A 12638-nucleotide genomic window follows, 5' to 3' on the forward strand; every position below is an offset into this window, starting at 1 on the left:
GTTAATTCATTCACGCACCACCCGGAGCTGTACGACACCAGCTCCTTCTTCTACCGAGATAGGAACAAAAAGGACCAAGCTGGAAGCAGGTCAGCGAGGAGGTTGGGCAACCTGGTGAGTTCATAATAATGTGGAAAATTGTAAATCGACGATCCCGCGCCAACGCAAACGAGTCCGCCTAGTTTCCAACCCGCTGATGTTTTGTTTTGATGTTTCCGCTAATTCAGACATGCAGCGTCGCAGCCTGGCTGCCCAATCTCTACTGCCACTCACTCCCTCCAGCCTCAGCTGATGGGCGTCTGCTTGCCCCTCCTCCAGGACTCCTGCAGCCCAGCACACTCGTAAGCATTTGTGTCCTTTTATGCTGCGTTCACATTGAGGGTTGTGAAGCGGAGCGGTGCATGCATGTTGTACGCTTGAAACGCCGCTCTCCTTCCGCACCTCCGCCACGCGCCGTATCGCGTGCCGCATCCGCGGAAATACGTCATTCAGCACGTCTGAATTAGAGGAAACATCAAAACAAAACATCAGCGGGTTGGAAGCTAGGCAGGCTCGTTTGTGTTGGCGCGGGATTGTCGATTTAATCACAATTTTCCACATTTAAATGAACTCACCAGGTTGCCCAACCTCCTCGCTGACCTGTTTCCAGCTTGGTCCTTTTTGTTCCCATCTCGGTAGAAGAAGGAGCTGGTGTCGTACAGCGCCGGGTGGTGCGTGAATGAATTAACTAGCACGCTCTTCTCTGACCCAAGCAGAGAATCACATGACTACATAACCTAGCTCCTGATTGGTTGCCGCGGTGCGTATTGAGACGGAAAGTTTAACCTGACTGAACTTTGGCGGAGGAGGTGAGCAGCAAGAAACAGCGGGTGGGTGCGTTCGAACGGCGCCGTGCGCGCCTGGACCTCGTGTGCGGCGCTGCTTCGGAGCGCGTCGGGTGCAGATGTGCGTTTCTGTGCCGCTGAGCTGCTCATCCCACTGCTGTAACACCGCTGCGCGCCTCAGTGTGCCTCCACATAGACTTAACATGGACGCCAGACACAAAAAATTCTAGATGTGAACGCACCGTTACTTATGTTTTACCTCTCATCCACCTGCCCAGACTGAACCCCTCATGCTGGGTCTGCAGGAGCAGTATGTTTTGACTGTTATTTGTCCCCTGCACTGGAGTTTAATAAAGTATCCCTTTTTGTTTGAACTCTCATCCCGTTGTCTCTGGTCTGGAGTCTGTTGCTTGATTTAGAGTCCACACAGTAATCATGACAAGTAAATACTCACACAACAGTCTAATGTTCAATGTTGAAAATAAATTCACATTGTAACAGACCTGGATCTCAGTCCACTGGGTGGTCGCTAGTTTCTGTCATTTTAAAAAGGCTGTCCCGGACCAGAATCATTATTTACATGTCTAGACTTCCTGGTTCCATAACGAATCGCGTGATTGTGAAAGGCTGCCTAGTTTTCAACACAAGCAGCTGTAATTCCACAACAAGCAGCACTAAAAAGTAAGAAACCACCACATTCTTCCAAATGATCAGCTGAGCTACACATGATGGGGCGTTCAAATGCACTTAGGAAAAAATCAATGCTTAACAAATCCACCTTCAGACATTCCCAAAAATGGATCAAATACAAGACAAACTAAACGAAAATCAACATCACAACTGGCTACCCAACAGAAAAATCTGAGGGGGTGAGTGGCTGAGAACAGATGTTTTTTCTTCTTCATGAACTGCGGCACTCAGATTTGGCGACAAAGTCTAACGCCGGGGACACACCGGCCGCGGAAGCGCCGCGAAGCGCCGAGAAGCGAATCGCTCACGAAATTCGGCCGCTGCTCGCCGCTCCTCAGTTCAGATCAGACGCGCCCCAGTCGAGGCGCGCCTCGGCTCAGCTGTAGTTTTTCTTTTAAACACTTGGTGTCCTCCATTTCCTCTCTGCCTTTTCTCAGCTCTTTTCCTACGTTTGAGTGTTTGTGCGCGTGCGCGCGCGCGTGTGTGTGTGTGAACCTATGGTATGAGTTGTTTCTGCCAGTTGAATCTCTTGGAACCCGCTCCAATTCTGCAGCTGTATCCTAGCAGTTTCTTCCGACATGGGTACGTAAACAATCATGTTTTTCGGGGGTCGTACAGCTCCTTGTGTTTCTCAACTTCCATAATTAATTTAAAGTCATCCATCCTAACTGCTTGCCTCAGACTTTCTGCCTCTCTGTCCTGTTTGCTCCGGTGAAAAGACACCCAAAACCACTCCCCCCTTCACGTGGTCACACACGCACACAAGTTCGATGTGTGTGTATGTGTGTGCGTGTTCGTGTGGTTTTTCTGCAGTGTCTGTTTACGAACACATTTGACTATTGCGGAATTTTATTTTGAAATGCTTTATTTTGTTAACTTTACCGGCCTGCCTCTTATGTCTACGTTTGACTTCCTGCCAGAATTGACGCGATTCACCCGCGGCTCGCGAAAAAAATAGAGCCAACGCCGAAATGATCGCTGCACGGCGCGGGCTGGAGCGCCGGCGCGCGCCGGCGCGAGGCGATTCGCGGCGCTTCGGCGGCCCATGTGGTCTATAGAATAGCTTAACAAGGGCATCGAATGAAGGCGGTCCCATTTTCGCGGCGCTTCGCGGCGCTTCCGCGGCCAGTGTGTCCCCGGCCTAACTCTTGAATACTGTAGCTTTAAAGTAAATCAAGATCTCAGTGATCCATTTTTTCAAAATTCTACTATTGATCTAAAAACAACTCTTCCATCCTTCCTGCATAAACAAGAGTGGCATTTAGAAAATGGGACAATTTAAGAAAGTGATTTCTGACACAGGTTTCTCAAATGTTTCCAAAAATCAACAAGATTACAATGAACTTGCCAAGACAGAGCATATGAGTGTGAAACGCAAAAGAAGCTACTGATTCAAATATCGGTTATTAAGTAATTGCACACACACCTGGTGAATCGCAGCCATGATGTTTTTAATTTTTCGTCCAACTTCTCCACCTTTCTTGCAAAGCACTCTTGCCAACTGGTCTGAGTACTGGTCCAGCTGCGACATAAACTTTGGGATGAGCGGAATGGTGGTAATGCGCGTGAACTCTGCGCAAACCTGGGAATGTTTTTGAACAAAGACAAAAAAAAGTATAAGATTTACACACAAGAATCAATTACACTTTATTCATTTGCCGCAAATATAAGTCTTGCCTCGTTTTTCGTAAAAAGAGCTGGCCATCGACTTTTTAATTCTGCGATGAGTGGCATATCTTGAACAACCTCATACCGCCGAAGTGCAAAGGTTTTCTCCATTTTCTGCTTAACCATTTGATGGTTGTTCCTCTTTTTGACCTCCAAAAGCAGTTCTTCACGCGTTTTCTCAAGACTTTCTTTGTCTTCTCCAACTGGGTAATCAGGACAAAAATTTACTTCTGCTCTCCTGGGTTTCTTTACTTGGTTAGGGCTTGAGGAGTGAGAAGGCTTTCTGCTTTTCATTGAGTTAATGCTCATTTCTTGGCAACCCAGACTCCTGAGCTTAGTGCGGTAGTTACCCATTTTGTATTTCAGACTGATTTTCCAACCATAATATCCCTGAACAGAGCCCTGTTCCTTCAAACAAGGATGTTTTATGATCAAAGCTTTGGCAACATCATCTAATTGTGCAGAAGTTGGGTATCCACTTGTGTACTTCATTATTTCAGAAGCCAGGACCTGCAAAATGTCTGACCTGACTTTGAAACTTGGGTTCAGGTGCTTGCCTTCAGCAAGAAATTCCTGGTTTGCTCTAGACAGCTGCATTTCCACTTCATAGGAGAATGGAGGAATTGGAAATCTGCATGGCCAGCCTTGACATCTTAGTGATGAAGTTGAAGAAGTGGTTGAAGTTGAAGTGGTCGACTCAGAGGATGAAAGTATATCAGTGTCTGGAGTGGAATCATCCTCCTCATCAAAAGATGCAGATGAAGTATAGTTGGGTCCTTGTGTTGACTGCCTACTTGTTAAAATCACTTTCACTGTTCCCTTGTCTTTGATATCTGCAGCTGAAGTCAGGTTCATAAATTCACCAAAATCATTGTCCATGTACTGCAGTCTGAATTCTCCTTGAATTCTACATTGTTGTTGAATTTCAAATTTAAGGCCATCAACAGAGTCTGGTATTCCAGAAGGCAATGTTAGCTTGACACAGTCATCTTCTCCAAGGAGAATACGAAGCTTTACTGGTGTAGACATTGAGTCCATAGTCATACCCAAGTTTTACTCTGAAAAACACAGAATAGTACAGACAGAACATTTTAACATGCATCAAGTCATATTGGAGTTAAAGCAAACAAATTTACAGTACACATTTCTGTTCTCATATTACCTGAACAATGTATGTATCTCTTCAGAGTAACCATTCGTAAACTGCCCACTTTGTAATCCCAGAGGGGGTAACGATCCACAAGTTTACTCAACTCAATCACAGAGACACTGCTTGAAGAAGGATCCAGCTCAAATGATCTATAGTGTTCTCTGTACCATGAGTTTATTTTCTTCACTATGAAGACAAGTCCATCTTTCAAAACACACATATGCACAATTTCGGCAAAGTCTGGCAGTCCACCAACAAATCCATGCACTATTATCATGCCACTTCTGAAGCTGATGCCATCAGCAGATACATTATCTGTTAGATTAACAAAAGTAAGGTCAGGGTACATCTGATGGAGGCTAACTGCAACCTCTTCTTTAAGGACATCAAGAGGGACTGTTGAGACTTGTGTCACCTCAAGAGTGTCTTTTTTAAATCTTGATGAAATTATACTATGGCCAATCATCAGCTGATGTTTAGTGGCTAAAGACAATGTAATGTTTTTAAAACAGTTAGTGTGCCTCACAACTTGTTTAAAATAACTGTGCTTGGATTCAAACCTCAGAGTCCAAAAAGAAACAAGTGGACCAAAGCGAAGGATCAGTGCAGGATAATGTTCCAGGTAGTGGTGCTTGGGTAGCAGTTTTTTTTGAGGGAAAAGTGTGCAGTACCTGGATCTGTGCTCTGATATCTTTGTCTCCAAGAATGCAATCGACTCATCGGTATGTAGTGGGCAAACTACGAGATCCACAATATCTTTTAAATCTAATATTAACTGCCAAGCTGGTTCATCTTCTGGAATTAGTTTTCCAACAATCAGTGGTATTAGTCTTAGCAAACACCAATTCTCATGTGAGTTGCCACCAATACTTCTTTTGCTGAGGAAAGCACGTGGCAATAAATGAGGCCGATTTGTTTTATCTCCCCATTTGTATGGGAAAGCTTGAATCAGTTCATTCAAACCATCAAGAGTGAAGTACTTCTTGGCTAAAAGCAATCCAAAGCATTCAGCAAGTTCAACGGGTACTATACCTTCAAAAAGGTCATGAGCCAGATCTGGGGGGAAACCTGTTGTAACCTCAAAGAATGAAAGGCTCTCAGCTAGAACACATTTAGTTTTGACTCCACAATAAGGTTTTCCTTCTTCACAAGCACTTGCTACATGTGCTTGATGTAGCTCTTTAGTTCTGAGTTTGAAGCCACCCACTTTCACCTTTTGTGACTGAATTTCACTGCGTGTTGCAGTACAAAAGCGACAGAAAAAATCTCCAGAGAAACTCTCCACGAATCCAGCTAATCCATGGGCTCCAAGGTTGTCTGCAACTACACACTGAACAGTACCTCTGATAAATGTTCCCAGATGATCAATGAAAATTCCCTTTTGCTCCAATGTAACAAGATCATTCAGAATGGGCTCAAACATTTTTTTATAACCAAATGTTTTCACATCCTCACTTTTACAGAGCAACGCAAGATAAATTGAGTCCAGGGATGATTGACAAACTGGTAGCAAGTTCCCTAAAATCCAGTAAACCCCACAAAGTTTGTGTTTTCTTCGTGATGTCCCTAAGGGATTACAAATTTCAAAGTCATCTATGTAAAGGCACAAAGACAGTCTTAATTCCTCACTTGAAAGAAATTTGTTATTTTTAAAGTGGGAACCATCTTGATAACATCTATACTTCCCATTTACTGAACGCTGATTGGAATGACTATCAACAATTTTCTTGAGTATATCTTTCTGTTTGAGTAACTGTTCTAAAGTTTTCAGAATTGGAATGTACTGGAAGGTATGTTTTGGTTTTGATTGCAGTATATACTCTACTGGATCAACAATGTCAAAATTTTCTTTGTAATACTTTCTCCATTTATGACCAGTAGCTAGTGGCCCATCCTTTGCTATACCTTTTAACAGAGGATTACACGAAGATAATGCAGTGGTCAATTCCGTAATCACAATCGGCTCAACACAGACATTGTTATTTCTGAATGTTTCTTGAATTGCTTCATTAGATATGGGCACAGATGCAGAACCTATCAAATAATGCAGTTCAGCAAGCAGCTCATCTATTGCTGTACGAGGAACATGAAAATAGTTTTCAAGCTTGAGTAGAAGAGATCCTAATTTCAGTTCTATAATCTTTGATAAATGTTCTTCTGCTTGAGTTTATATATCTCTATCAGAATCAACACTACACTCACCAATATTAGATGTGTTATCATCTGTAGGATCATCTGTTTCACTGTGGTTTACAATACCTAATTTAAAATCTTGAAGTGAATATGGAGTGTGCTTTCTACTTTTGTGGGATTTGAATGTACCAGAAATATTTGTTTGGAAAGAACAGCCCTGAAAAACACAAGTCACTGTTTCATGGTTCTTGAGATGATAATTAATATGGCTAAAATACTCTTGAGAGGATATGTAGGTGCTTGTACACAAATGACAGTTAAAAGTAGCTAAATTATATTGCTTTTCAACAGTATTATTTGTGTGTGACCTGCTTAAATGACTGTGAAGAGCATTCCAAGTTTTGAACACACATGGACAATGAGAAAAAGTGCATGGATATGGGTGTCTGCGACCAAAATTGTCATGAGCTAACCTGTAGTGCTTTAGAAGATGGACTCTTGATGCTACAGATGAACCACAATCTTTACAAGACCACATTCATATCTGTGAAAGAACAGAAAAAAAGTCAAAAATATTAACAGTCAAGTAGTTTATTTATTTAAATACACATTATCAGCTGGTTTATTCATAAAGTAGATTTGTTTAACTTTACTTATGCATTGACAAAGCTTGAAATATAAAAAAATTGGGAACATGGGAATTGTTTAAAAACTATTCAAAAATGCTAATATTGAGTAGGCAATCGTTTAAAAATATAATTGATTACAGGCCAAAGAAAATACACACATACTTGCTTAGTTTATTTTCACTCTCAAGTTTATTAGCGGATTTGTTTTTTACTTCTAGTAACCCTTAGTTTTTGTAATTGCAGTTTTAACTTTTTTTATTATAAATAAAGCTTGTAAACAAAGGCACATGTATTTTTAAATAACAACATTAAATTGCTTTTAAATTATTGATGTTAAATTGTCAAAATAAATTATGACACGTCTCTAAATAAAGTAAAAAATTCTAGTGCAGAGTGGAGCCAACCCATAGAAGCACTGATTTGATCTAATTTCAGAGAAAAATAGAACAGGTTAGATGCACCTAATAAATAAAATTACTAACAAACTCTGGAATCTGTTTCTTTGCTTCACTGTTCTTGTGCTGAGAATATCACTAATGCAGATCAAAGGAGATACACAGATAAATGCACCTCTTATTATTTGGAAAGTACATTTACTGCAGCTGGCAGAGGCAGAGATTTTTTCTATTGATACACGAAATTTACAGAAGCATTTTAAATTTTAATAGGGGAAGACTGCAGGAGGGAGCAGTATAATACAGGGGGTCCCCAGCAAATTCAAAAAACTTCACGAGTCTGATGAAACCCGCTGGTTTTCCATCAGGCAGTCACGGGGCAGCTCCAACGCCCCAGTGCTATATTAATGTCGATGGCTGTGCTGGGTCAATGCTATCAGCTCAGTCCGGCTCGGCCGTGAACGAGCCGAGGCGACGTCGTAAGAAGTGTTATTTTCCCGCTTCAGAAGAAGCGTCCAACGTGTTTTTACGCTTTCTCCGAGCTATGTCACGTCGCTAAATAGTTAGCGCCGCGCGCTAACAAGTCAATAGTGCAACGTAGCCTGCTGGAGGTTTTAAGGGTTCAGATGAAAACACCCAACCTCGGGAAACAGCGCCAAAAAAAAAAAAAAAAAAAACCAACAACTTGGGAACTTGTTAGCGTGGCAGTGGGATTTCAGGCGTGGCGGGCCGCCACACTGCTGGGGTTCGGTTGTAGCTGTGATAACGGAGCTAACCACACCAACTAAGCTAACAGGACTAGTGGAATAATAGTTCCCCGATATATTTACCGAATTCTTGTCAGTAATTTAACAGCTTTACACGGAATAGTTTCATAAATCAGTAAGAAAGACTTTCACTTAGTGAACGGAGCTAACCACACCATCTAAGCTAACAGTACTTAATGGAACAACAGTTCGTCGGTATATTTAACCAATTTTTGTCAGTAATTTAACAGTTTCACACAGAATAGTTTCGTAAATCAGTAAGAAAGACTTTCACTTACCCGTATTGAAAGGTGAATTTGGCTCTATCCACAGCATGTAACTCTCTCCTCCGCTCAGGACACGTGGCTCCCTCCGCCGCAATGAAAAAAAATCAGCCAGGATATACGGAGTCTTCCAAGGGACAAACTACACCGATTTACAAAGCGCCTTTTTTAATATTTACATTACAAACTTGAGTTGGTGTTACTTACACAGTTAAATACATCCAACATTGCAAGTATTTGCTTTCAAATAAAACAAATAACATAAGTAAATGTAAAAAATATATAGTTTTTGATTACTTCTAACATGATAATATGTTTTATTGCCAATGACAGTGAGATTTCCTTTTTTTGAGTGCATGCTGTCTCATCTGCTGCTTTTCTAAACTTGCAAAAAGAAACAAAACCATTTGAAAGCCACTATTTGTGGATTCTCTGAAAGTTTCCATGGAGTGTGGGACAACTTATTTTTTCATTGATCCTATCGTCTAATCTCACAGCTGAAACAAGCATCCTTAATAATCAGTGCACAGGAAGCTTACCAATGCTGTAGTAAAACAAAAGGTATAATAATTTATTATTATTAAAACCTTGTTGCAGCACTAAAGCAGAAAAATGAGATTTTGCAATACATATGCTAAATATTTACATATGAATTGTTTTAGAGCCCTTTTATTGGCAGAATCTGATATTAATTTAGTTCTTACAAAAAAATGGGTCCCAGCGTGGTTTGTGTGGTGTTGCCATAGTGTGACATCATAGGCACAGATCCCCTGTCCTCTTGTTTGGAAATGGAAATATGATCACCCTACATTAAACAAACTGTCCACCCGGGCTTTTGCGCTGCACAGAGACGCTTCGCTGCCTACGACTGAACGCCAGTTGAGAGTCAGTCTCATGCAGACTGACCAATGAAGAGAGGGCCTCAAGTTAAGACCCTCTCCTCATTGGTCAGTCCACACAAGGTGGGTCAAAGGTTACCCTGAGCGGGTTACGTGATGTCAGGCATTCAAGCATTGAGTATATTTACTGCATATTACAGTAAAATATTCTGTATGTGACCATATTATGGTGATCCTTGGGTCGTGATGATGGGGCCCTTGAATATTGTTGCCCAGGGTACAACAAAGTCTTAATCTGGCCCTGGATGCAGCTAAATGTGCAATAATGAGCACCTTTTTTTCTCAAACAAGCTCGCGGTCTTTAACTTCAAATGAAGATAAAACGGGTAAGGCAAGTCAAGATGTTAAACTTTACCGGCTGCAAATCACCATTCAAGTTAATTAAGCATCAATAATGAATTATATGGCATCATGACATAACGTTATGTAATATAATTTACAGTATGATGTGACTGATGCCACCAAACTGTCTTGTCAGAGTCAAACACAAGATCCAGTAGGCCTAATAAGCACCAGGCAGAAACCCACAATTCCAGAGCGGGCATGTACAGGTAGGATTACTTATTGAGTCAGTGAACTGAATATTATTAAAATTTATATGATGAAAACTATCCTGGCTCTATATGAAAGTGTTCTAAAATGCTAGATGATTCAGCATTGATCAGAAAGCGTGTAAAAAAGGAAAATGAATGCTGAATTGTGACAATTTTCACACAATGTAGTGTCAGAAGAAGAGCCAGGAGCCAGCAGTGAGGGTATTGCTCCTGTTGGGATAGAAGGTGAGCCAACTCATGTGCAAACAAGCAAACATTAGTTTCATTATAATAATTTTAATGTCCAAATAATAGTAGTGACCTGATGTATTTCTGTTAGTAAATGCACAAAGCCCACAACAGATCGTTATTAGAATGAAAGTAAAATTAAATAAGCCTGCATATTTTGCCATAGAAAATATTTTCATTGGTTACAAAGATGTGTTTTCCATATCAAATGTGCTAAAGCTTTACAGATGATTATTTTAATTGTGTGCAGGTGAGTCTAGCGAAACTGGAAAAAGTGTGAAAGGGAGTGCTGAGTCATTTCATTTTAAAGGTTTGAAAATCTCAGAACAGCTGTTTGAACAGAATGTAGATTGTTATATTGTTAGAGAATGTGTTGTAAAGAACAATGTTGGAGATGTGCACTGATGTTCAAATAAACCTACATTGTAAAGCAACTCTTTCTTGCTTTACAAGAAAGAGTTGCTCTTTCTTGTAAAGCTACTCAACTCTTTCAACTCTTTCTTGCTTTACAATTACAAGGCTTTACCGAGTAGTGTGCTTTTGTAGACTATACATATAAAGTTCTAACATGATTTTAATAATAATTCGTTAAGTGGGCCGGTCTGGGGTCTGAAACTCCAGGGCTGAAAATGTGTCCCACTCCGGCCCTGCTTGTCACGCACTGTTTGGGGTTGAAGGTTAAAAGGTTCGGGGGTTAAAGGGTTCGGGGGTTGCCACCACGACAGGCACCGACGATCCTGCGACCACAGCTCCGGTCGGCTGCCTCAATAATGGAGGCACGGAACAGGGTCCATTCAGACTCAATGTCCCCGCCTCCCCCGGAACATTTAGGAAGTTCTGTCGGAGGTGGGAACACTGGTTGTGTAATCAAATCCTGTGCTAATTGTCATGGTGCATTTCAGTAAAAAGAAGGAGTGCCATAAGTTTTTCAGAAAATTGAAGGCAAACATTTTAGTTTTTAAATCTAAAACGGGCTGTAAATTAGCCTCTGGCTAGAAGCCGTATGTATACTCATGTGTTGCTTACGGTGATAATGTTTTGTTGTACAGTTACTGTAAAAATAAAATAAAGATAAAATATTGTCTAATTTTACTAAATTAAAGGCACGGGGAACTATAAGAACGCTAATGAACACATTCACTCACTGGCCACTCTGTTGGGTACTCCTGTCTCGTTAACTCAAATTACTAAACAGCCAATCACATGCGTTTAGGCATGTTGGCACAGCTACCACGATCTGCTGCAGTTCAAACCGAGCTTCAGAATGGGGAAAAAGGTGATTTACTGTAAGTGGCTTTAAACGTGGCATAGTTGTTGGTGCCTGACGGGCTGTCTGAGTATTTCAGAAACAGCTGATCTTCTGTAATTGTCATGCACAACCATCTCTAGGGTTTACAGAGAATGGTCAAAAAAAAAAGAGAAAACATCTAGTGATTGTAATTTCTGTGGGTGAAAAGGCCTTGTTGATGCCAGAGGTCAGAGGAGAAGCCAGACTGGTTCGAGCTGATAGGAAGGCAACACTAACTCAAATAATAGCTTGTTACAAGGTATGCAGAAGAGCGTCTCTGAATGCACAACACATCAAACCTTGAGGCAGATGGGCTACAGCAGCAGAAGTTAGACTCCTGTCAGCTAAGAACAGGAAACTGAGGCTACGATTCACACTGGCTCACCAAAGTTGGACAATAGAAGATTAGAAAAATGTTGTCTGGTCTGATGAGTCTCAATTTCTGCTGCGACATTCGGATGGTAGGGTCAGAATTTGGCATCAACAACATGAAAGCATGGATCCATCCTGCCTTGTATCAACGGTTCAGGCTGCTGCTGGTGGTTGTATAATGGTGTGGGGGGCATTTTCTTGGCACATTTTGGGCCTGTTAGTTCTAACTGATCATCGTTACAATACCACAGCCTACCTGAGTATTGTTGCTGATCATGTCCATCCCTTTATGACCAGTGTACCCATCTTCTGATGGCTACTTCCAGCAGGATAATGCACCATGTCATGAAGCTCAAATCATCTCAGACTGGTTTCTTGAACATGACAATGAGTTCACTGTACTCAAATGGCCTCCACAGTCACCATATCTCAATCCAATAGAGCACCTTTGGGATGTGGTGGATCGGGGGATTTGCATCATGGATGTGCAGCCGACAAATCTGCTCCAACTGTGTGATGCTATCAATGTCAACATGGACCATAATATCTAAGGAATGTTTCCAGTACCTTGTTGAATCTATGACATGAAGGATTAAGGCAGTTATGAAGGCAAAAGAGGGTCTAACCCAGTACTAGCAAGGTGTACCCAATAAAGTGGCCGGTGAGTGTATAGTTTTACTTTATGATTCTGGCGTGTTTCACACGACAGTAGAAATAGTATCTGCTACTTAGTTGAGAAATTAAAAAGGAAATTGTGGCTAATGACTTCATTACAAGC

At 41.3% G+C, this 12638-nt stretch overlaps 3 protein-coding genes across 11 annotated transcripts in view; 1 reads left to right on the forward strand and 2 right to left on the reverse strand.

Annotated features, from left to right (window-relative positions):
- Positions 1-9427, reverse strand: part of LOC139061568 (uncharacterized) — a 29897-nt gene extending 20470 nt beyond the window's left edge. For 2 of the 7 annotated variants that reach the window (XR_011521591.1, XM_070554824.1), the window contains exon 1: positions 2941-9427. Coding sequence is in view for 1 of the 7 variants with exons in the window: in XM_070554824.1 (XP_070410925.1) it covers positions 2941-3045 (105 nt within the window). In the remaining 6 variants the exon portion in view is untranslated. The remainder of the gene's footprint in view (positions 1-2940) is intronic. The other 5 variants (XR_011521589.1, XR_011521588.1, XR_011521593.1 and 2 more) reach the window with 4 other exon arrangements.
- Positions 1-12638, forward strand: part of gpc6a (glypican 6a) — a 290648-nt gene that overhangs the window by 105742 nt on the left and 172268 nt on the right. The window lies entirely within an intron of this gene.
- LOC129153071 (craniofacial development protein 2) overlaps positions 1-12638 on the reverse strand; it is a 113878-nt gene that overhangs the window by 73335 nt on the left and 27905 nt on the right. The window lies entirely within an intron of this gene.

This window comes from Nothobranchius furzeri, chromosome 9, assembly GCF_043380555.1.
Source record: "Nothobranchius furzeri strain GRZ-AD chromosome 9, NfurGRZ-RIMD1, whole genome shotgun sequence".
Taxonomy (NCBI): domain Eukaryota; kingdom Metazoa; phylum Chordata; class Actinopteri; order Cyprinodontiformes; family Nothobranchiidae; genus Nothobranchius; species Nothobranchius furzeri.